We start from the raw sequence: 25,540 nt of genomic DNA, 5'->3' as shown, positions 1-25,540 counted from the left end.
TGTCAGCAATGTCGAAAAGACTTACGTTAGTATATACAACCAACCGTTTTAGTAATTATTTTTATTTTATCTCACATTAAGATATTTAAGTTTATTTTGTATTGTTATAGATCTTCTCAAATAAGACGGGGAGTAAAAAGGACAGCTGCAGTTTTGGAGACTGAAGAATTCTTGTTGAAGAAAAACCGTCCAGCAGCTGCTGAACCTGTCACATCAACATCACCCGAACCAGTTCCCGATGTCATTGTGAGTACAAATAATAATCATGAAATTGAATGTTCTGTGTGTAATAAGTTTGTCTCTAAAAGATATTTTAAAAATCATTTAAATAGTAATCTTCACAAAAATAATGTTTTAAGGGCTGACATTGAATGGGTTAATGTTCAGTTAATTGAAAATGCTTTTAAGAATAGGGTGGCCACTTACAGAATACTATTAAATGAAAATGTTCACCAACCATTTACTCCCGAATCTATTTTACTAGGAAATAAAGATAAAATCTTTGCATTATTGGATCGTTCCCTCACTGATCACCATGCTTTAAAAGTAAACTTTATTTTAAATGCGGATTTTACTCAAGAGAGCAAACAAGTAAATAATACATTTGATTTCCAATTATGTAACAATGTAGTTGATGTTAGCAGCGACAAAGATGAGATTTTCGAGTCAGTTGTTAAAGATATATTAACAAAATTATTTAACTTTGAGAGAAAAGATAGTGGATGGAGTTTAGTAAAATTTCACTATCTAGATGTCAATGTAAACAAATTTAATCCATTGCGTGGTTCTTCCTATATCGAATTACCACGTGATATTCAGAACAGAAAAGCAGTTATTAATGTAAAAAATAGTGATCATGAATGTTTTAGATGGGCTGTATTGTCAGGCTTGTATCCACCTACAAGTCATCGTTCAAACACTACGAAATCGTATATAGCGCATAAAAATAAATTAAATTTTGGAAATTTAGCTTTCCCACTTAAAGTTGGAGATATTCAGAAATTTGAAAAAATGAATGATATAAGTATAAACGTTTTTGGTCTTGAATACAATTCGAAAAGTAAAATACATGATGTAGTAGGCCCATTACACTTAACAAAGTGCAAAAAAGCTACCCACTTGAACTTATTGTACATATCCAAAGACAGTAAGGGGCATTATTGCTATATCAAAAATTTATCTAGGTTAGTATCCAAACAATTATCAAATACACAGCATGCCGCACATATTTGTGATGGTTGTTTGTCGAACTTTACAACTCGTGACAATTTAATGAATCATCAAAGAAACGATTGTTTCCATGTTTGTACACATTTACCTTCAGAACAGGATAAAAAGAAAAACTGGTTCAATGAAAACGTTTCCTCCAATATACTTACTTTCGATAATTATGAACGTAAATTAAGGGTACCTTTTGTTATTTATGCTGATTTCGAGGCCTTTCTAAACCCGATTCAAACAGGTAAAATTAATCCTACTACATCCTCAACAACAAATATACAAAAACATGAGATATATAGTTTTGGATACTATATTAAATGTTCTTATAATGATAAATTGTCAGTGTACAGAACATATAAAGGCAAAAATTGCACCCAGGAATTTATGAAGTATATGGAACAAGACTTAAAGGCCATTTGTAGGAGAAATACTTTTGTAAAAACTCCATTGCCTTTATCTAATGCAAATAATTTGCATATTTCTCAGAGTAGTACATGTTATATTTGTGATAAAAATTTAAACGAGGATTCATTTCCTATAATTACCATACTGGTCTTTATGAAGGAGTGGCACATAAATTTTGTTCTGAAAAATACAGGGCACCTAATTTTGTACCTGTATTTTTCCATAATTTGTGTAACTATGATAGTCATTTTATAGTGCATGGGCTTGGTTTGATGGAAGGCGACATTGAACTGATTCCAGAGAACAAAGAGAAATACATTTAATTTTCTAAGAACTTGCAAATAAATAATCGCACAGTTAAATTGAGATTTGTTGATTCACTTAAATTTATGTCCAGTAGTCTTGACAAATTGGCAAAAAACTTGTTGCCTGAACAATTTCATGAATTAAAATTGAATTTTTCATGCGAGGAGGATTTTAAACGCTTATTACGAAAGGGTGTATATCCCTATGAACACATGTCATCATACGATTCTTTAAACTTAACAGCTCTTCCCTCTAAAGATGATTTCTTTAGTTCCTTGTCTGATAGTCACATCTCAGAGGAGGATTATGATCACGCAAAAGATGTTTGGTCTCATTTTCAATGCAAAAATATGGGTGATTATTCTGATTTATATTTAAAAACTGATGTTTTATTACTAACTGATATATTTGAAAATTTTAGAAACCTTTGTCTTAAGACGTATGGATTAGACCCCGCTCATTATTATACTGCTCCGGGATTAAGTTGGGATGCAATGTTAAGAACTACAAAAATAAAACTAGAACTCCTAACTGATATCGATAAAATAGCTTTTATAGCGAAAAATATTCGAGGTGGCATATCACAATGTAGTAACAGATATGCGAAGGCTAATAATATTTTTTTGTCAGATTATAATCAAAATATCCCATCGTCATTTCTTATGTACTTTGATGCAAATAACCTTTACGGGTGGGCTATGTCTCAATGTCTTCCTACCGGTAAATTTGAATGGGTAAATACAGATACTGACTTTAATATATCTGATGACGCTGATCATGGTTTAATTTTAGAAGTTGATCTCGAATACCCTAACGAGTTGCATGACTCTCATTCAGATTTGCCATTCTGTCCTGAAAACGTTTGTTTGGGTAATTCCAAAGAAAAAAAATTAATTCCTAATTTAAATAAAAAAACGAATTATGTCATTCACTATAGAAATCTAAAACAGTGTTTAAAAAATGGTTTGAAATTGAGTAAAATCCATCGCATTCTTAAATTTCAGCAGTCTATGTGGTTAAAAAGTTACATAGATTTGAACACCCACATGCGATCACAGGCATCATCCGATTTTGAAAAAGATTTCTTTAAACTAATGAATAATTCAGTGTTCGGTAAGACCATGGAAAATGTTGCAAAACGTGTAAATGTCAAATTATTCAATAACTGGGAAAATCGAGGAAAAATGCAGGGGGTTCAATCTTTGATAGCGAAACCCGAGTTCCATAGTTTATCCATATTCTCTGAGAATTTAGTGGCCGTTCAATTGAATAAAACTAGAATATTTTATAATAAACCGATTTATTTGGGATTTTGCGTATTAGATATATCAAAAACTTTGATGTATGACTTTCACTACAGCTACATGAAAACCAAATATCCAGACAATCTTAAGCTTCTTTATACAGATACTGATAGCTTAGTATATCAAATTTTCACGGAAAATTAGTACGCAGATATAAAATCAGACCTTAATTTATATTTTGATACATCTGACTATCCTCCTAACAATAAATATGATTTGCCGTTAATTAATAAAAAGCGATTAGGGTTTTTCAAAGATGAAAATAATGGTAGAATTTTAAAAGAATTCGTAGGTCTGAGATCTAAAATGTATACCTTAGATGTTGAAAAATATGACGAGAATGATGAGAAAACTGAAAAATACGGTGTTTTATCAAAAGCCAAAGGAGTCAATAAATGTGTTACAAAAAAAATTACTCTTGACAATTACAAAACGTGTTTATTTAATAAAAATTTGCAACGCGCTCAAATGCTAAGATTTAAGTCTATAAAACATATAATATTCACTCAAAAAATAAATAAAATATCATTATCGCATGAAGATACAAAACGATACTTATTAGAAAACTCTTCTGACACTCTTAAATTAAAAAGCAATAATTAAAAAGTTTCAAAGTTGTAATTTAATCACACAGAACATTCGAATTCCAAATTATTGTTTGTACATTGTATGTTTTTAAGATATTACTTGTAAACATGTAAAAAAAAAATGTATGAATTTTATTTTATTGTATCTTTTAAGGAAGTTTTGTAAATAAGAAACAAAAAAATTAAAAGTGTGATCATATATAATAAATTTATTTTTTTACGTAATCCTTTTGTTTTTTTCTACTATATCTGAGTTGTTTAAATAGTAATCTTCTTTCTGAATATTACCATTTAAAGTCCATCCGTTAACATATCAACACTCACCTACACACACACACATAGACATAGATTACGATATTTAATAATGATTCACTTTTATCATCCTTTCACCACCATTGTCGCAGGTCCCAGTGGCTGTGGTAAAACTCAATTTGTCACAAACTTTTTGAATAACTCCAAAGAGATATGTAATGTTGAATTTGATGAAATTATTTGGTGTTATGATGAAATGCAACCTCTCTACAATCTGGAAAATGTAAATTATAGTCAAGGAATACCAGATTTTTCAATTTTTGATGGGAAGAAACCTAAACTTCTTATTATAGATGATTTGATGAGAGAATCAGATGGACGAATCGTTGACATTTTGACGAAAGGTAGTCATCATAGAAACTTAAGTGTTTTTTATATTACACAAAACATATTTCATCAAGGTCGAGGTCAACGTGATATTTCATTGAATACAAGCTACATTGTATTTTTTAAAAATCCCAGGGATAAAACTCAAATACGCTACCTGTCACGACAAGTTTACCCAGAAAACTCAAAGTTCGTGGACGAAACCTACAAAGATGCTACAAAGGAGGCTCATGGTTACCTCATGATTGACCTGAAACAAAATACAAATGACATATGCCGTTTCAAAACAAAAATATTTCCGTTCGATGGGCATTGCACAGTGTATGTACCTAAAAAGGGGTTTAAATATGATAAAAATCAGCATATTTTAGTCAGTTCTACATGATGCATGCAAGAGTAAACACATATAAACATTTACTTGAAGCATTGCAGTTGCTTAAACCCAAATATCGTACTGCGTTACTTAAATCTTGTGACGATGAAGAGATCAACATTATTTGTGAGTGTATTTATAACGTCCTAAATGGGAAAATTCCATTAGAAAAAAAAGAAAAGACGAAACTAAAAAAATATAAAGATATTTTAAGAAAATTAGTTTCGAAAGGGAAACATAAAATAAGAAAAACTGTTATAGTTCAAAAAGGAGGTGCATTTCTACCTATTATTTTAGGTGCAGTTTTAAGTGCTTTAGTGAACTCTTTATCATAAACAAAATGGAAAACACAAAAAAAATGTTATTAGTAGAATCAGATTTTATTGAAAGACTGAAACGGAATGAGAGTCCACCCGAAAATTCCTCATCTCGGCTAGATGGAGAGATGCAAAAGATCCTTAAAAGTAAAATGAATGATCGCGAAAAGTGGACGTTATATTCTCAAGCATTACAAAGATTTCTACATTTTATTGAAACAGATCGAAAACCGTTTAGAATACCCATCGTGATGGAGGGGCTAGATCAAGTCATCAACGAAAGTAATGATATTATAAAAACAAAAGTGAACAAAAAGGAGGAGAATGAAAATAATGAGTCAGTTACAGATAATATAACTGAAGCAGCCACACCGTCATCGTTTAATACACCACCTGGTGAAATAAATCCAGAACTAATGCCAATTAGTCCATCAAAAATTATAAACATATTACCTAAATCTTATGAAAGAAAAGCTCGAACGTTGTTAGATTACATTGTTTCAAGTAAACCGAAAATTTGGTGGAAACAGACTGGTGAAGTTGTTATAAATAACCAAACCATTCAAAATAGTAATATTACTGATTTGGTAAGCGACACCGTTAGATGTCTTAAACGTCCTAAGCCAATTGGATGGGAACTGTTTGCTTTACTTTTAAAAGATATCGAAGTTCCTAGGTCATGCATAGGTAATCCTACAAATTTAGCATTTATTAAAGGTACTCCTTTGATTGAACCCTTTACCCCCTCCACATCTGTGAAGACGAGAGCCTCAACAGATAAAGATAATAATACTTCTACACCTCTTGCTACACGGGAGCAAAAGCGATCCGGAAAGAAAATAGAGTGGGAAATATGGACTCCTTATTAGACATTAACAGAATCTACTATGATGTCTCTAATTCAGCTGGCTATAGCAGTTTAAATAATTTATCAAAGGAAATGAAAGGTCAAATGAACAAAGAGGAAGTGAAAAAATGGTTACAATCTCAAGATACGTACACGCTGCATAAACCTACTCATAGACGATTTACTAGAAATAAATACATTCTCTCGAACTTTAATGAACTTTGGCAAGCCGATTTAAGTGATATGAGTACTTATAGTCAATATAATGATGGGTACAAATATATTCTTGGTGTTATTGATGTATTCAGTAAATATGCTTTTGCAAGAGCCATGAAGAAGAAGGATTCAGTAACTGTTAAACAATGTTTTGAAAGCATATTTACTGAAGCCAACTCTGTTCCCCGTCACATCCAATCTGATAAAGGTACAGAATTTGTTTCAAGGGCGGTTAGAGATTACTTTAAGAGCAAAAATATTAATTATTATACCACTAATAACCCCGACATTAAAGCAAGTATAGTAGAAAGGTTTCAAAGAACACTTAAAATGAAAATGTGGCGTTACTTCACTCATAAGAATACATATAACTACACAAATATATTACAAGATCTTTTACATTCTTACAACCATAGCTATCATTCTAGCATTAAAATGCGCCCAGTTGATGTTAGCTCTAATAATATTATGACTGTTTGGTGTAATTTATATGATCGCAAAAAAGATAGGCAAATTTCATCAGAAACTAAAAAACTAAATGTAGGTGATCATGTTAGAATCACTAAATATAAGCATGTGTTTCAAAAAGGTTATGAAAGTAATTGGAGTGATGAAATATTTATTATTGATTCGATTATTAACAGATCGCCACGAGTTGTTTATACAATAAAGGATTTAGAAGGTGAACCCATCATTGGTACATTTTATTCTAAAGAATTACAAAAAGTAACTTACCTCCCCTCCAACGAGTATAAAATTGATAAAATAATACGCTCGCGTCGAGTTGCTGGCAGAAAGGAAATACTAGTTAAGTGGCAAGGTTATCCTAATAAATTTAATTCTTGGATACCTGAATCAAACTTAAAGAAAATATGAGTGAAAATAGTTTTTATCTAACTTTGTTAAGTAATAGTTCATCAGATTACTACACGGATAACACGACTGCACATTTCTTAACTAAATTACCAAAGACCATTAAATTGGATGGAGAATGGGTAGTTGGGTTGGTGGAATTTCAATACCCTTGTTCCATGTATAATGTTCAAGAGCACGAAAACATCATTTATTTAAAGAAAACGGTGTTATCACCCACCGATAAAACTACAAAAATAGTGGATATAAAAACTCATATACCAGCCACTACATATGATAATATAGATCATTTTCTTCAAGCGTTTAATGAAAACCCACAGTTAAAAAATAACGTAAAATTTCGATATGATGGATTAACAAAACTGGTTGGAATAGCAACAACAAATAAAGAAATAACATCATATATCATAACAACTCCGATACTAAGTCTGCAATTGGGTTTTAAACCGAGAACAAATTTAAAACAAAATACATTAGGAAAAAACCCCGCAAATTTATATTTAGGTTTACCATCTCAAATATTTGTTTATACTGATATAATACATCCACAAGTAGTCGGAGATGTTATTACTTCATTACTCAGAATAATACCTTTAGATCCAACTAAGTTCATTTATGGAGCTTATAAAACTCACATCTTCTCACCCGCTCATTATGTACCAGTTTTACGAAGAGAGTTCGATACAATTGAAATAGATATAAGAACAACGACTGGTGTCAGAGTACCATTTCAATTTGGATCTTCTTGCGTGAAGCTACACTTTCAACGAGTAAAATGATTTACAACAGATCGTCAGTCTCTTGTCCTTACGAACATTATTATTCACACCAAGCCGGCTCTGGGATAGGTATTGTCTATAAGGGAGTTCCATACCAACGAGGACATGGTATAGGCAGTTTTTTGGGTGGACTATTTAGATCAGTGCTCCCTTTGTTATCTAGCGGTTTAAAAACCATTGGAAAAGAAACCTTAGGGGCAGGGGTTGGTCTGTTATCTGATATGGTAAATTCTCGTCCTATGGATAGTTCCATTCGATCACGATTTAAGGAAGCGAGCGCTAACCTAAAAAGAAAGGCTGATGAAAAAATTGATTCTCTCATGTCAGGATCTGGATATAAAATGTCGAATAAAAGAAGAGAACCGCTCATTACTCGAAAAGCATCGCGACGAAGAGGAAGTAAAAATAATAACAAAAATAACGATATATTTTCAAGTTAAATAATGTCATTTCTACACAGTCATTCATGTGAATGTGCAAAATCAGAATTAGATATATTTGCCCTTCCATCAACCCAAACAAGTATTGAAAGCGGACATTGGATTCATTACAAACCAATTTCATCTTTAAGTGATGATGGCCCCATTGAATTTCAAGTACCTGGATCAGGAGATGACTACATTGATCTATCACACACAATGTTACATATTACTGCTAAAGTGTTGAATCAAGATGGGACAAAATTAAAAGCAGATGCCGGAGTTGGACCCACCAATAACTGGCTACATTCCCTTTTCAACCAACTTGATGTATATTTAAATCAAAAACTCATATCGCCCCCAAACAATACATATGCTTACCGTGCTTATATGGAAAATCTTCTCAACTATGGACCGGCAGCCAAAAAAACCCATCTTACTTGTGGGTTATGGTATGAGGATACCCCAGATTTTATGGATACCGTTGACGCCAACAACAAAGGATTTCAGAAAAGACTAGAATTTATCAAAGAGAGTAAGCAAGTGGAAATGATTGGACATTTGCATGGCGATATATTTAACCAAGAGAAATTCTTGATAAATGGCGTTGAATTGCGTATTAAGTTAGTCCGATCAAAAGAATCGTTTAATTTAATTTGTCATCAAGATAAAAAATTTAAAGTACAAATAACAGATGCTAGTCTCATTGTTAGAAGAACAAAAATTAATCCTAGCGTTTTGTTAGCCCATCAAAAAGTATTGGCAACAACAACTGCGAAGTACCCCATTACGAGAGCAGAAGTTAAGGTTCTCACAATACCATCAGGGGTCCAGGGTAAAACATTGGATAATATATTTCTCGGACAAATTCCTAAACGGTGTATTATTGGATTTGTATCAAATTCAGGTTTTAATGGAAATTTAGCTTTGAATCCATTTAATTTTCAAAACTATAATATGAATTCATTTAGTTTGTTTGTAGATGGTCATGAAATTCCTTCTAAAACATTACAACCGTCATTTAGTTCTGGTTTAATAGCGGCGGCATATCACACCTTATTTTCCGGAACTGGTATTCATTTTCACAACGAAGGTAATGGAATAAGTAGAACAGATTATGGTGGAGGTAATTGTTTGTTATGTTTTGATTTAACCCCAGATTTATCTGCTAGTTCAACTTCACATTGGAATCTTGTTAGACATGGAAGTGTTCGGATAGAAGTACGCTTTGATTCGGCTCTAACTAGCACCATTAATTGTATCGTTTATGCAGAATTTGATAACATTATTGAAATAAACAAAAACCGTGATGTATCTGTAGATTATAATAGTTGAAAAACATAATTATATAAATACAATGTTTTCTTTCGTTTACTTTATTTTGTTGTAGTCATTGTTTGCAGCATCATCAAGACAAAAATTGTTATTAATTAAGTAATTATGGATACTAATGAGATACAATTTTGTATGAAGAAATTAAACCCACTTTTTGAAACAAATGTTTTTGCTGCTAACAAAATACCTATTTGGGTCGATCTACCTGTCTTTATTGTTAGTAATTTGGACCCTGACACGAAACCTGGCTCCCACTGGGTTGCCATACACATTGATGTTACTGGTATAGGAGAATATTTTGATTCCTTCGGAAGGAAGCCTTCAGGTTACCATAACTTATTTTTAAAAAGAAACACCAGACAGTGGTTTTTTAACAATAAACCTCTTCAAAACCATTTTACTTCAGTTTGTGGTGAATATTGTTTAGTTTATTTGTATTTTAAATATCATGGAAAAACTATGAAAGATATGCTAAGTTTGTTTTCTGATAATTCTGTATGTAATGACCTTATATTAAGGAATATGTTTAAAACATTTTTTGTGAAATAAAATAATACGTGTACTTACATAAGATTTTTTATTTTTTCATATAATACAAAGACCATTCTAAACTATACATTTTTTTTAAATTTTATTATTTACAAAATATTTCTTAACATTCTTTGTTACTTAAAAACGAAACGACACAAAAAAATCTGTTACATGGAAAATGTACTTAAGGAGAGGTAAAAAATGAGAAATACGTTAACACAATCATTAAGCTACTACTATCATTAATAATTATAACTATCACTGTTTCTTATTATCTATAAAATATTTCACACTACTGTCCTTAGAAGCTAATTGCTTTGTTATGTTATAAATAATATTTCGCGTATTTTGTAGCTCCAAATCGTCTTCCAGCGCAAAATATTTCAATCTGAAGTCCGCATGCTTCCAGTGTTCCATGGGTGGGACGTTTTTAATTGTTTGCATATCATATATCTCGATTTTAATCAAATGTGATGCATATGCCCCGTCGTCTTGTCCGGATGATAAGTTTGCAACACCGTCTGGTGAACTTTTGCTCACATTCGAAGACCGTTTCACAATTTTGGGTTGCTTTTTAGGTCGTTCAAAGAAACTATCGATATTGTTTCCTGAACGTTTCTTTGCGATGGCTTGTTTAACTTTGAAACCAAGCGTACCCTCTTCATCGCTTGATTCGTCTTTATTATTATCCGGGTAGTAATAGTTCTTGAAAGTATTTTCAGTGAACTGAAACAATATAAAACAATAATTTACACACTGTCTACAATCTTGATAATTAAAACACAAAGAACACAAGTGAAAACAAAACAAAGTAAGTTACGGTAATAAAAGACATACTTACATCCATTGTTGGGTCTTTCTATAAACACTTAAACACTTCACTGTTGAATTAACACTATATTTCTATATACTGCAATAGATACAAGGAGCTCTGATACAGTGGACTGCCACGACGGTAATACTTACTCAAACTCATTTCTCTTCGGCTTTTATACTGTGTCACTATGACCAGGGTACAGTACCGTTAAAATCATGTCTCAACAAGTTCATCTAATACATACGCTCTCTTTACTAAAACCCAAATTCAAAAGCATAATAGGAAACAATAAATCCATTGTCGGTATAAAATATAATAGATGTCTACCAATAAAGCAATTATGCTGTTATAACAATGAATAGCAACGCACAAGAAATGTTGACGTATTAGACTAAATCATGTTGAAACCAGTTGACACGTCTCGTTCTTTTTTTTAATCACACAAAGTAACATGTCTCAAGAAGTTCATCTAAACAGACGTTCTCTTTACTCAAACCCAAATTATAAAAGAATAGGTATAGGAAACAATAAATCCATTGTCAGCATAAAATATAATAGACGTCTATTAATAAAGCAATTATGCTGTTATAACAATGAATAGCAACGCACAAGAAATGTTGATGTATTAGACTAAATCATGTTGAAACCAGTTGACATGTCTCGTTCTTTTTTTTTAAATCACACAAAGTAACATGTATCAACAAGTTCATCTAAACAGACGTTCTCTTTACTCAAACCCAAATTATAAAAGAATAGGTATAGGAAACAATAAATCCATTGTCAGTATAAAATATAATAGACGTCTATCAATAAAACAATTAAGCTATTATAACAATGAACACAAGTGCACAAGAAATGCCTCACACGCCTCGTTATTTTTTTAAATAATAGAAAGAAACAAGTAACTACGAGTTTACTTTATATCGGAAGACTAGGTGAAAGCAGGTTAGTTTGAAATGAGTTAGGTTGATTTTAGTTAGGTTTGGTCAAGTTAGGTTTAGGTTAGGTTAGGTTAGGTTAGGTTAGGTTAGGTTAGGTTAGGTTAGTTTAGGCTGCCAAAGGATTACTAGTGTAAATTCTACGTCAGAAGAAGGTTAGAACTGTATTCCTTATAAATCGAAATAGCTCCAAGAGGTAATAAGATAATGCGGGTTATTAGAGTTGATAGTTAGAGTACCTATGCATCACAAATAAGTACCTATCGCTAATACCTATTGCAAATAGCTGTCGCTAATACCTATTGCAAAATACCTATCACAAACACCTACAGTATACACACATAAAGAAGGCATGAATGGAGACGTCGGTGGGTTAAGGAAAGGGTCCAGGCAGGTAGTATGCTCGGTAACACAATAGCGCGCCCGAGTCGAGATCGAACAATAGAAAAGGGTCGATAAGCCTATTGTTACCGTGCTGAACAAGGTGTATTGTTTAATTAGCGTATTTCGTAAGTCCCCGAAGGGGTTCTCTTATTTATCGCCGAAAATGGTATGGCCGATTATCACTTCCCAACTCACGTTTGGCGGAATTTCATTTCGCCGAATTTTCATTTCCCAAATTATCAAATGGTTTTTTTTTATTTGCCAACCGCACAGTTACCAACTAAACGTTTGGTCTGTGTTTTATAATGCCTATTTTCAAAATGCCAACTTTCATGTCGTAGAATGTTTTAGTTGGCATAATATACACTTAGTTGTTTATTGTCTACCAATTGTTTCATTTGGTCAGACTGTGCCAAAGGGGGGCCGTTTTGTAGGAATAACTTTTCTCTAAAATCAAAAATGGCCGAGATATTTGACACGAAAGTTGGGATATTTGACCCGGAAGTTACTGTGTAATTACGTTTTTTAGGTTGTTGAAAAAAAAATAACCTCGAAGACTAAGGCGGGAGCAAGCTCCCGCCTTAGTCTTCTAACCTAACCATGTCCAAGTCGGCTCTGCCCAGGAAGGTCTTGCTCGCTCGCTTCGCTCGCTCGCTGCCACTGGCTTCAAATATTAAAATATACATTTTAAAAATTAATTTTTGATTTTTTGGTATGTATCTTTTTCTTATTTGTAACTTGTCTAATGTATGAAAAGCGAACTGTAGCTTCAACGAAACGTTATTCGTCCAAGAGTTGTTCGACCAAGTGAAAGATTTGACAAATGATAAGTCTCCCAAAAGTTTAGAGGCGTTATAATAATCTGCTATACAATAATTCTACCAATTGAAACGTTGTCATACAAAAATTTGCTAATCGTTAGTTGTCAAAGTGAAACGTCGGCGAAACGTTGGTTGGCAAATGAAATTCCGCCAAAGATAGTTCTGCGAAAAGGCAGAACACCCCCCGAAGGAGGCGCCGGGCACTGCTGAGACCTAGCGCAATCAATTCAAATGGGGGGTTTTTTTTTTTTTTTTTAGGTTCAGCAGGGGCGGTGGCTTGGCCTTGGGGTCAGGATCGGGGACCACTGAGAGGCGGGGCCAGAATCGGGGAATACTTTCTACTAACGTGATTTTTTTCATAAATAAGGGAAGTAAATTTGGTATATTTTAATTATTGTAGCACACGAATGACAAAAATTATAGTTACAGGCGTCACAGCCAAAAAATGCAGGATTTTGTAGCCGTTAGATGACAAAAACATACGCGTAGAATTGAAGTCATAAATAAATAACAGAAAATAACCGTAACCGGTTATTCGAGTTTCCAATATTCGGTTATGAGAATTTGTCAAAATAATCGGTTATAACGGATTATTTTGGTTACGGTTATAACTTATAACCGATTTGCATTCCCTACTCGGTACTATACTTACTTGTCTTATTTGAAATGTTTGTAATTTTTGTGTAAGTCTGTGACAACCCTACATGTGATCTTGTGCGGTCTCGCCATTTACGCAAACATCAAAGGCGTCGGTCTACTGTTACTTTTTACACTGTATCATAAATGTAATTAACATATACCCAATAAAAAGGTCTCAAAGATCGAAAGGTTCGTAAAGTGGAACCTTGTTCATTGCGAAGATACAATGCGTGAGATGTACATCTGCTTGAATAATAAAAACTTTTTACAAAAAAAAGAAAGCCGACTTCAAAAAGAATGAAATAAAATATTATCCTTTTTAAGTCTATGCGTTACCAACTGATATGTTTGAAGTCGGTGCCAAGCCAACTTTTGAAGCATACCATGATTTTGGTGCGATTCGATAAGGATGTACGTTGGATTGCCTTACACGACGACAATGAACGTACTTTCTGTAGGTACAGTCGACGTTCAAAATATGTTTATACTTTTCATCTTATTACAAAGGAGTAAGGTGCAAAAGTGTCCACATATCTTTAACATCGACTGTACCTAAGAACACACCTCAGAACACACGATCAAACCTTCTTGGCACAGTCCGTACCATGTTTGTCGGCACGCACGCGTGGGATTGGGACTGAAGTTATGTCCCGTCCCTGATTCAGAGGACTACATTTCAAAATATAAAACAATTCAAGGAATTGTTGCCAAATTTCACCTAAAGCGGTTCAGTTGTTTAGCCATGAAAAGGCGACAAAGAGGGAGACAGAATTACTTACACATTTATAATCGTTATTAATACAGTTCTAATGGGATTTATAGTCATAAAGCTGATTATTTTTGACGGGTATTGTTACTACTTGGCTTGGCACCGACTTCAAACATATCAGTTGGTAACGCATAGACCTAAAAAGGATAATATTTTATTTCATTCTTTTTGAAGTCGGTTTTCTTTTTTTGTAAAAAGTTTTTATTTTTCTAGTTTTAGTTTTAACGCATTGTTAAGAGCGCGACGCATGAATGAAAAACAATATCATGATTAACACTAAATTCGTGTACCTACTTTAATAAATACATATGTAATCAGGAATTTTCTCGAGTCTGTCTGGGAAATTATAATTCCTGTCTCTACACTAACTCCAACCTCCGCCCCGCCACTGACCCAATCCCTCAACCCCCCCCCCCCCCCCCCGATCACTCTACCTCACAGCGCATCAACCCCTGATCCATGTACCCCTCGGCCCTGAACCAGCAGCCCTTCAACCACCATTACCCGACCTCTTAATCCCCGACCCCTTAACTCCTAACCCTAACCCCCGATCAGTAGATCAGACATTGATTTATTCGCTAGCGTGTGTGTAACTTACTTTCTTTGCATCTCGCTCGTACTGGCATATTAGTGCGAGCGAGATGCAAAAAAAGTAAGTTACGAAGACGTTAGCGTCGCTAACTTAGCGAATATGTCAATGTCAAACTCGTGGTAAGGCTACACTTGCACTACATCAAATTGGCGGTGTTCGGAAGCAAATGCTCGAGGTACTTTAGAAAACACCGAAATCACTTTACACGTGCCTTTAAAAACTGAGGAGTTCCCTCAATTCCTCATGGATTCCATCATCAGACCAGAACCAAAAATAATACGGAAACACCTTGGAGGCAACTCCTTCCAAACAAAAAAGAATTACTCAAATCGGATCACAGGTGCCGGAGTAATCGCTGAACATACTACATTTAAAAAATCATCATCATTATCATCAAAACAATCATCATCATCAGGTCTATTTCATCAAAGTGGTGGTTTTCGGGAGAAAATGCTCGAGTTGCTTAAGAAAACACCCAAATCACCATGCACGTGCCTTTAAAAATTGAGGAGTTCCCTCAATTCCTCATGGATCCCATCATCAGAATAGAACTAAATTAAAATGGGACCAACTCGGAGGTAGCTCCTTTCAAACAAAAAAAGAATTACTCAAATCGGACTACGGATGTCGGAGTAATCGGTGAACGTACATAGAAAAAAAAAAATAGCCACAACCGAATACAGAACCTCCTCCTTCTATGAAATGGAAGTCGGTTAAAAACCACAGAATAATTAATAGTACTACCGTACAGAAAGGAAACTTCCTACAAAAACGAAGTTTGACAGCGGTTCAGGGTCGAATCATGCTATCCCTTTCTAATATATGGCACTATCCCTTTCGGTTATTTAGGGTTGTCAAAAATAAAGTGATTATCTTATCTGTGGTCGGGCACGCAACAGGAAGTCAAGTGGAGCCAACCCTAATAATTGCTCGGAGCAATGCTGAGCCGAGCGGAGCCGAGTTTGACCGAAGTCAGGAGTTTCGCACCCCTGTAAAAACACAATATTTTATGTCAAATTTTTGTAGGTACACAAAAAGCAGACACATTGAGGCCAGTGACAATTTCACCCGCTTTGCCACTTTATAACTACCACATACATAGATATACATATAAATATACACGCACCACAGACATATAAACGTATCAGTACTAGAGTCAGACCGTGAAAAGACTGCAGCGATTTTGATAGCCCACGCAGTGAAAGTGTCATTTTAAACGCCGAACTTCTATGAAATTATGGCTATCAAATCCGCTGCAGACTTTTCTTGGAGCGACTCTATCGTAATTTTTTTTTTCCACAGGATCGTCGGACGAGATGGTCAAGAGCTTCCGTAAGCAGCAAACCAAGTCCTTCTCATCACTGTCCGACATCCTCCCGGCCGGTCTGAGCCTCCCAGACCTCAGTCTGCCTACCTCCCTCCCCATCCCCGGGATCCCCGGGTTCGGCCTGCCTTCCGGTAGTCCTGGGAGCTCTGGGCCGGCTCCGCCGAAGCCTAAGTTCGAGCGTTCGCTGCATTTGCATGAGGATCTCATTGTGCCGTTGTCTGGGTTCACCGAGAGCTTTGAGATAGAGTAAGTTATGGATGACTCACGTTAGACCGGGCCGTGTCCGTGCCGGAACTTCCGGCGCATCGTTTTCTATGGAAAGGATCACGTGATCGCCTGTTATATCATAGAAAAGTAACCTCAGGAAGCTCCGGCCAGGACACGCCCCGAACGTGAATCATCCTTTATTATTACTAGCCTTTTGACCGCAATTTGTTCTTATTAAAAACGTCAAACACCAATAACCAACTTAATTATTGGTACAACCTACTCTGATAGCGTGCGACAAAGCACTTAAATCAGCGCCGCTTTCTTGGCGTTTTGGGCACGACGTCTCATGACGATTTTAAGAGCGAATATTAAGTGGGCCCTGAAACTACTAGGGAATCTGTGCGTCACATAAATATTTGTTGCCCCTTTTTAAGACAGCCAAGAGGTGGGTCCCGAATTTGTCAGTTTTTATTAGTGGATTGGAGCCCAGTCAACTTTGGGAACCACTGCCCTAGGGTATTATATGGGTTCGAACCCGAAACTTAATTAGAGTTCTAGTCTTCAGAGATAATTTTCTAAAAGTTAACAATTATGGTTAATTAAAGATATCTACGAATCTGTTTTAGATGGCACGCTGAATCTGACACGATGCGTAAGATCCTGGAGGGTGGCAACACCATATACCGGTCACCGAAGCCCGACGGCAAAGTGGAGTTCCTTGAGGTACACCCAACATTAAGTTAGTGTCAACGGGAGAGCTGAGGTATGGTTGAGGTGAAGGATTACACAAAATACGCGATTCGTTAGTCTTGGCAACACATTACATAAATATTGTTGGTGAGATTCTTCTATTTCAATAGCTATTTGAGTGGATCAACTATTTCTTGTTGTTATTCTGTCCCGTCAGCTAGCAAAAATTGTAAACCACAAACCACTTTCTACTAACCCGGTAGGTTAGGTTAGGTTTGGCAAGGGTACCACACAAAAGCGAGTTTGGTTTTAAATGCCAGTAAATAAGGTTTTAAAGAGTGACCCTGGGCCCTTATTCGACATGCCACTTTTGACGTCGCATGTTGAACTTCCGTTGAAACTTGAATCGAATCATTGCTTGTCAAAATTTGACATTAGCAATCCACAGTTAGGTGACAACCAAACCAAACCATTATAAACCTTCAAGTAATAATAAAACAAAGTTGTTTTTTGTTTATTGGTTGTACCAAATGAACTATCCGCACTTGATGAACTTCAACTGTTGAATTGAAGTTGACGCGAAATTCGACAGTTGTACATGTCGAATAAGGCCCCTGGAGAACGTTATCAATGTTATCATAGCAACGAGTGACAGGAAAAGTTGATATGATCCACCCATTTAATGATTTACTACGGTTTGAACGAAAAGACATCTAACTTAATTTTTGGGGTCGTAGAGATTTTATATATAGGTGTAGGTACCTACTTATTAAAAATCACGTTGCATCTATTCTACTATGACCTTAACATGTCCAGCAGCAGTTTTAGAATGTCTGATTAATTTACATACCTGCCAGAGCATGAGAGCAGACTGTATTTTAGAATTCATTAAATAGGTCAGGTAGGTAGGTCATCGATATGTAGCATAAGTTGTCTGCATGTTCCCAAAAGCCAAAATTTACGGATTGTATCAAAAGGAAATAATATAAGGTAATAGGTACCTATTTGTTTCTTAGGTACTGGAGGATTGTGGAATTACTTTTGTACTCGGCGGAGGAAAGCTTTTTGAAATAAAGGAGCATGGTGTGTGTGTTTGTGTGTATGTGTGTCTGTGTGTGTGTGTGTGTGTGTGTGTGTGTGTGTGTGTGTGTGTGTGTGTGTGTGTGTGTGCGTGTGTGTGTGTGTGCGTGTGTGTGTGTGTGTGTGTTTTATTTCTCCTTTATTCCAGATTATTACAATTTGGAATGGCAATGTTTCAGATTCGTGAGGAGCAAGAAGGAAAGAGTAAGGTTCACCGCTGCTCACGCACCGTCGTCTCGTTGGGTGCTCCTGCTCACAAGTCCTTCCCTGGTCTGCCTGACTTAAGCGATTATGTTTTCGTTGGTAAGTAATTTCAAAGGAATTAAATAGGAGCTTTAAACCTAATTCCTTTGCCTTTAATGGATGTTTTAAGACTAAAACAAATAGCTAGAAAGACCATTTTCGTCACATTAAGGCTCGCTGAGGGAGGTTGTTGAGATGTTTTGTGGTGTGAACTTACTTACTCTGTGGTGAGACTTGGCCTCTGCCATAAGAGTCACAAGACAGCGCCACTTTTCTCGGTCCAGCGCTACTTCTCGCCAATTGTTCAAATTGACTAGAAGTTCGCACGGAGCGCAGACAATGGCGGATTTGCAGTCTTTGTCGCCCTAGGTCCTAGCTGTAGCCGCCCCTTTCACAGCACCCATAATATTGACTACATTTTGAGTTATTTTTTGTTATCACCATTGAATTTTTTGTCACAATTTGCCGCCCCTAATATCTTGCCGCCTTAGGCCCAGGCCTACTTGGTCTAATCCGCCACTGAGCGCTGACACATTTTCTAAGAAATTTGGAACCTAGATCCTAAGAACTAGTAAATTTGTAATAATAGAGTTTTATGTGTCCTATAGGAGATGCTAAATCGGAACTATGGAGGAAAGTAATAAAGGGCAAACCGGGTGAAAATGGCGCGGTGAAGGGAGAGTCCCTCACAGTCACCCATGAGCTGCTGGTCGCCAGGGAGAAGGAGGGACCAGTACCGGTCAGGTCAGTACAAAGTCAACCCGATGATCTCTCTTTTTTTAGGGTTCCGTACCTCAAAAGGAAAAAAACGGAACCCTTATAGGATCACTCGTGCGTCAGTTTGTCTGTCCGAACCCCTCCCCCCCCCCCCTTTATCTCCGAAACTACTGGGTCTAAAAGGATATGGTTCCGATATGACGCTCAACGCGCTTTTTGCCATGTTATCCTCTGGTCTTCTCATAACATGGCCGTACCAGCGCAAGCGCGATTCTGTGACTTAACTTAATTTTACAATGAGAAGCAGTAATACCTTCCTTCCTCAGATACTCCGTGACAACAGACAGCTCCATCCTCGGTCCGGCCAGCGACGTCTACATCCACACCTACAAGGTGCTGCCTCCCCCCACCGCCGCCATTAAACCCGACACGGCTCAATGTAAGACCATAGAGGACGCGACTCCTCGACAGAAGAGAGCGGATTTCTTCTCCAAGATTACTGATACCGTGTCCAAGTTTAACCCAGTTCAGGACTTCTCGCTGCCTTTAGGGGGGGATATTGGTCCTAAATTTGACAGGTGCGTGTATATATGCTTGAACTTTTGGCGAAATATTTATGTCACATTTGGTAGTGCCCTTGCGCTTCGCTTTGCTCGTCTTGGCGGGGGCACTGCCGTACCCTCAGAACCCAGGATAACTTCGCTTTTGTATGTATACATTTATAGAATTATCTCTTTGTTTATGTACTAGTTAATATACAATAAATTGTTTTACTACTACAAAATTGCTATATAGGTAACCATTGTAATACGAGTATCAGTCTTTCTTGTAAGTTATATCGAGTAGTATCTGTCGCATTCGAAAGACACAAGTTTCTCACAAAATACAATATTTTTTTCATCAAACCAACCAGATTTAACGCGCTAGATAGAGTAATGAAACTGAATGTGTGATCTTTAATTCAAGCTTCAAAGACCAATTCAAACGGAACTACCTCGACCCAGTGGAAGAGGCAGTCCGCAAGAACCTCCTCACCCAAGCCACCCGTTTCATCGAGGCCGGCAACCAGGCCACCTCCAGCTTCAAGATGGGCGTGAACTTCCTCGCTGACCGCTTGGAGGAGGAGATCAGTCAGCTCTTCGGAGTGAGGGAGCCTGAAGGACTGGTCGAGGAGGGAATGGTCCCGTTCCCGTATTCGGAGAAGGAAGTAAAAACAGCGTCTGAGAAGCTGCCAGACGAGTTTGATTGGAGGAAGTATGGTGCTGTGTCGCCAGTGCGCTGTAAGTATCATTAAATATAAAAGTTAGGGCCAGTTGCGACACTGGAAGGACTGATCAATGTTACTCAGAAGTGAACTATGAAACTTTCGATAAAAATAAAATTGCGATCATTTGGCAGACGGTTTGGTGCAACCAAAACAAAGATTGACTTGATGAAAAGCTTTTCGAAACTTGATTCAATATTTTAGACTATGAGTTCTTTTATGTTTGTCAGACTTGGAGTCTTTTTTGGATTCTCTAGTCCTTTATTAAAAAAACACAATTTTACAAGATTTAAGATCATACCATAAGTACATACCTACTAAAATGATCCATGTGCCTGTATCTACCCATAGATCAGGGAACAACATGTGCTTCTTGCTGGGCCTTTGCCGTGGCGGCCTCCACGGAGGGCGCGCTCTTCAAGAAGACCAACAATCTGGTGCCGCTCAGCCCTCAGTGCCTCGTCGACTGCGGCAAACCGTAAGTATTGGAGTATAGATGACAAAACTCGTCGTCCAGGAGACATGCTGAGCCTTCGCCGTGGCGGCCTTCACGGAGGGCGCGCTCTTCAAGAAGACCAACAATCTGGTGCCGCTCAGCGCTCAGTGCCTCGTCGACTGCGACTGTCAAACCGTAAGTAATGGATTATAGATCCGCCGTCCAGGAGACATGCTGAGCCTTCGCCGTGGCGGGCTCCACGGGAAGACCAACAATCGAGTATAGATGTTAACACTGGCCGTCCAGGATATTTTTATTTTATATACCTACGGAAGCTGGTTCCATAATTCATTATACTTACTGTTCAGGTTCGGAGCGCAGGGCTGTGGGCCTACCTGGCCGAGTTTCGCCTATGACTACATCCAGAACCGAGGCCTGTCCGCCTGGGACGAGTATGACTATGAAGCCAAGGTACACATTACTACGAGAGCAGTTGCATTCGATTAAAAGCAGAACAAAAACTGCTATAAATTTATTAACTAATGCTTAGGACATCCTTACACAATTTCACTAAGCCCCTCTGTACCTAAGCTCAAGAAGGCTTGTGTTGTGGGTAGGTAGATACTCAGACAAACGATATATACCTACATACACAAATACTATACATAGACAACACCCCTGACTCAAGAACAAATATCTTTGCTCATCAAACAAATAAATGCCCTTACCGGGATTAAAACCTATGACCATCGGGTTCATAGGCAGGGTCACTGTCACTACCGACGGTACCGACTAGGCCATACCGGTTGTCTTATTCTACTAAACCTCATATTCAAGGTAATCCGTTGCATGACAATAAAATTGCGAGTATCGATGTTAAGTTAATGTTATATTTACAGGTCCTGGAGTGCAAGGATACCAAAGTGTCTCCCGTGACGCACATCAGCGGACACGTCAACGTTACGGCCAACAATGAGGATGCTCTCAAGGTACCCACCAGAGACATGTACGAGTAGCCTCTTAGGCCCATTCTAACTGTATACAGGGTGTTATTGACCATCGGGCTTTAAATCCAGGGCTCGATTCTACTCGCTAAACTTAGCTACTTTTATTATGGCACCAACCCCGAAATCCCGAATTATTTTTTCTTTTTCATACATTTGGCTGATCAGATGTCGACGTTTTCTATGGAAAAGCCAAAAAAAAATTCCCCGATTTTAGGGTTGGTCACATAGTAAAAGTAGCTCAGTTTAGCGAGTAAAATCAAGCCCTGGAATTAAAGCCCCATGGTCAGACACATACTGTATAGCTACGAATTTGGTGCAGTATTAGTTCCCGAGGCGCGGCTGCAAGGTAGCAGAGCGCACGCACCCGCAGACAGCAATAGGTATACTGATGTCTACCGACCCATCAGGCCCTCTCCGATTTCCTTATGATGTATTTGCCAAGCCTGAATACCTACAGTCCAGTGACGACGCCTACCCGAAGACCACGAAATATCATTCTGACATGGTATTTCATCGCTGGGTCTTTTACCTCTTCGTGCTTTTATCGGCATTTAAGTGGCTGATAAGTTGATAACGCGTCACTGTTTCTATTCCTCGGTAGACAGCGCAGTAGTATCGCGTTTCTACTAGATATATAATGAATTGAATTAATGTTTTTCGAACGAGCGAGCGAAGCGAAGCGAAGCGAAGCGAAGTTCTTACATTCGACTTGGATCACGCGGCTGGCTAGCGGCACGTCCCGGCATTTCGATGTTTTTAAGCTGAACTGTCAGAAGATAGTTTGATACTCAAGCACTTAAGTTAATTTGTCCTAATTTAAATGAAATTGGGGAAACGTGTAGTTGAGGGCATTATATTTTAGTCATTAAATTTTGAGCAGGCTCGAACAAGAGGTTATTGAGCTAGAAAAGCTTAAAATGCTAAAAAGCCATTTGTGAGGGGTCTAGCTATTCTGGTCATTTTTATTGAAAGAAAGTATGGTCGAGTTTGGTATCAAATGAAAGTGCTCGGTTTGTTACACATTTATAATATTTCTTTTTAATTTTAGATTTTTTTTTAAATGATGACTATTTTGGAATTCAAGATGGCGGCCATGCATATGTCATGAAAGTCGTCATGGATGTCGTTTTATAGGTTTTGGGGAGCGCAGATTTCGAAAATGATGACAATTTTGGATTCCAAAATGGCGACCATGCACTATGTCATAAAAGTCGTCATGGATATCGTGTTATAGGTTTTAGGGGGCGCAGATTTCGAAAATGATGACCATTTTGGAATCCAACATGGCGGCCATGCACTTTCTCATAAAAATCGTCATGGATGTCGTTTTTTAGGTTTTGGGGGGCGCAGATTTCGAAAATGATGACTATTTTGGAATCCAAGACGGCGGCCATGCACTATGTCATAAAAATCGTCATGGATGTCGTTTTTTAGGTTTTGGGAGGCGCAGATTTGGAAAATGATGATTATTTTGAAATCCAACATGGCGGCCATGCACTATGTCATAAAAGTCGTCATGGATGTCGTTTTATTGGTCAAGATCATCATTTTCGAAATCTGCACACCTGTTTCAAATAAGGTATAGGTAGATGCATCCTAGTAAGTCAACAACATCTATATCTACTATCGAATTGTACTTTTGATAGTAGTAGTACGAAATGTAATCTGAAAGGAGTCAAGTAATATACTCCTGTAATGAGGAATCTACATTGATTCCAATTACTAGTAATTGTAGTATTCGAAAATTGATTCCTGATTCCTCAAATGGATAGTAATTCGATATTGTTAGATTACAAAGTAATCTGGGAATCGGTAATCAGATTACAAAGTAATTTCAAGTAATGGTGGAATCAGGAATCAATTACGAAATGCCCATTTCGGACTAATAAGTAGCACTACATTCAATTGATCTTTTTGGCGAACCGCGAGTTCACAGTTCGGGGCGAACTACTAGTAAATAATTATTTTTGCTTAGGTGGCGATCAAGAACCATGCACCCACCGTGGTGATAGTGGACGCAATGGCAAAGAGTTTCATCTATTACAAAAGCGGAGTCCTGAATGACAAGAAATGGTGAGACAAATTTTGTATGGGCCACGGTAATTAGATCGCAGGCATATTTTTTGGGAATGACCCTTGGTGCTTAGTTTTCTGTTATTGAATAGTAAAATTATTTGAGTGGTTCATCCAGATGATCCAATTTGACGCTATGTTTAGCACAATCCTCCAAGATATCGGCCAGGTATCAGCGCATAAATTTAATAACAATCTAGGGTCCATTCCAGAAGCGGGAAGCTTAGGAGAGATATTTTATATTTAGTTTTAGTTGTTAGTTTTAGGTTTTGTGTAAGTATTGTTTTAATAACGTTGTTGTATATAGAGGCTTGTTATGAAAATAAATCATAACATAGTGAAAAAAAACCAATCTTTATTTATTAGGTCGGTCGTCCCACTCATCCCAAAATAGCTGATTCTTAGTTGCTTTCTACAGAAGCCTGTTCCCGACTTTAGATAGACCTAAGTTCTCCCATTACTAAGCCGCCGGGACAGTAACCTGCAGCTCCAACTCCAGGGAATTCGGCTGAATAAATGCAACAAGCCGCAAGCGATCGACAGTCCGCCTATTTCCGGCCGAGCGTCCCTGCACTACATCTACATCCCACTACCTACTAATTTAACCTACTATTATGGAATAATCAAACTATTTTTACTACAATAGGTACCAGGCCCTATTTTTTCTTAATTTTATTCGTAAAAACCAAATAATATGATCATAGTTACTAACTCTGAGTTTGCATTACAGCGGTGAAAGCAAGCCCCGCCTCAACCACGCAGTCCTAGCGGTCGGATGGGGCTCCAAGGACGACTCCAAAGACGCCCCCCACTTCATCCTGAAGAACAGCTGGTCGGACAAGTGGGGGGATGAGGGCTACATCAAGATAGCCCCAGAATCGTGTGCCGTATTGGAGCGTCCGACGTACTCCTTGGTTCAGCAGCCGAATGTGGATAGGGAGGCGCTGCGCTCTTCATATAAAGACTAGGCGTTAAGATTGTTACTTTTTTATGTGCGTAAATACTTAATGATAAATAAAAGTGTATTTTTAAAGTAATTTGTTTAAATACCACCTCCTTAATGTACGCACCACGAATACAGCCGATTACCGAATTGGATATGCTAACTCCGCAGATACTTCGCAGTAGGTAAAAGAATGTAATTTTCTATGACGGCTGATCGGTGATCACGTGGTGCTTTCCATAGAAAACGAAGCGCCGGAAGCTCCGGCCCGGCCCCGGACCGGTCTAGCGTGAGTCATCCTTAAACATCCTGCTATAAAAATGTGCCAGACAATGCTAAGAATTAAGAATGTCTCGGTATGTCTATGAGATTTGACTACCTATGCCTGAGGCCACCTGAGGATTGCCTCAGCATTCCCAAGCACACTTCGGCATGCCT

General features: G+C 37.2%; 1 protein-coding gene across 1 annotated transcript in view; it reads left to right on the top strand.

Moving 5' to 3' along the window:
• LOC134673851 (counting factor associated protein D-like) overlaps positions 1 to 25,192 on the top strand; it is a 45,726-nt gene extending 20,534 nt beyond the window's left edge. The window contains exons 4-14 of the mRNA XM_063531890.1: positions 16,415 to 16,685; positions 17,276 to 17,372; positions 18,599 to 18,722; positions 19,271 to 19,406; positions 19,706 to 19,957; positions 20,346 to 20,659; positions 20,995 to 21,121; positions 21,448 to 21,550; positions 21,979 to 22,068; positions 24,062 to 24,159; positions 24,890 to 25,192. Coding sequence (XP_063387960.1) covers positions 16,415 to 16,685; positions 17,276 to 17,372; positions 18,599 to 18,722; positions 19,271 to 19,406; positions 19,706 to 19,957; positions 20,346 to 20,659; positions 20,995 to 21,121; positions 21,448 to 21,550; positions 21,979 to 22,068; positions 24,062 to 24,159; positions 24,890 to 25,127 — 1,850 coding nt within the window. The 3' untranslated portion in view covers positions 25,128 to 25,192. The remainder of the gene's footprint in view (positions 1 to 16,414; positions 16,686 to 17,275; positions 17,373 to 18,598; positions 18,723 to 19,270; positions 19,407 to 19,705; positions 19,958 to 20,345; positions 20,660 to 20,994; positions 21,122 to 21,447; positions 21,551 to 21,978; positions 22,069 to 24,061; positions 24,160 to 24,889) is intronic.
• The last annotated feature ends 348 nt before the right edge of the window (positions 25,193 to 25,540 follow it).

The sequence above is a fragment of the Cydia fagiglandana genome, chromosome 19 (assembly GCF_963556715.1).
Source record: "Cydia fagiglandana chromosome 19, ilCydFagi1.1, whole genome shotgun sequence".
Taxonomy (NCBI): Eukaryota; Metazoa; Arthropoda; class Insecta; order Lepidoptera; family Tortricidae; genus Cydia; species Cydia fagiglandana.
Note: the sequence above shows the minus strand (reverse complement) of the source record. Positions and strands in the feature narration are given on the sequence as shown.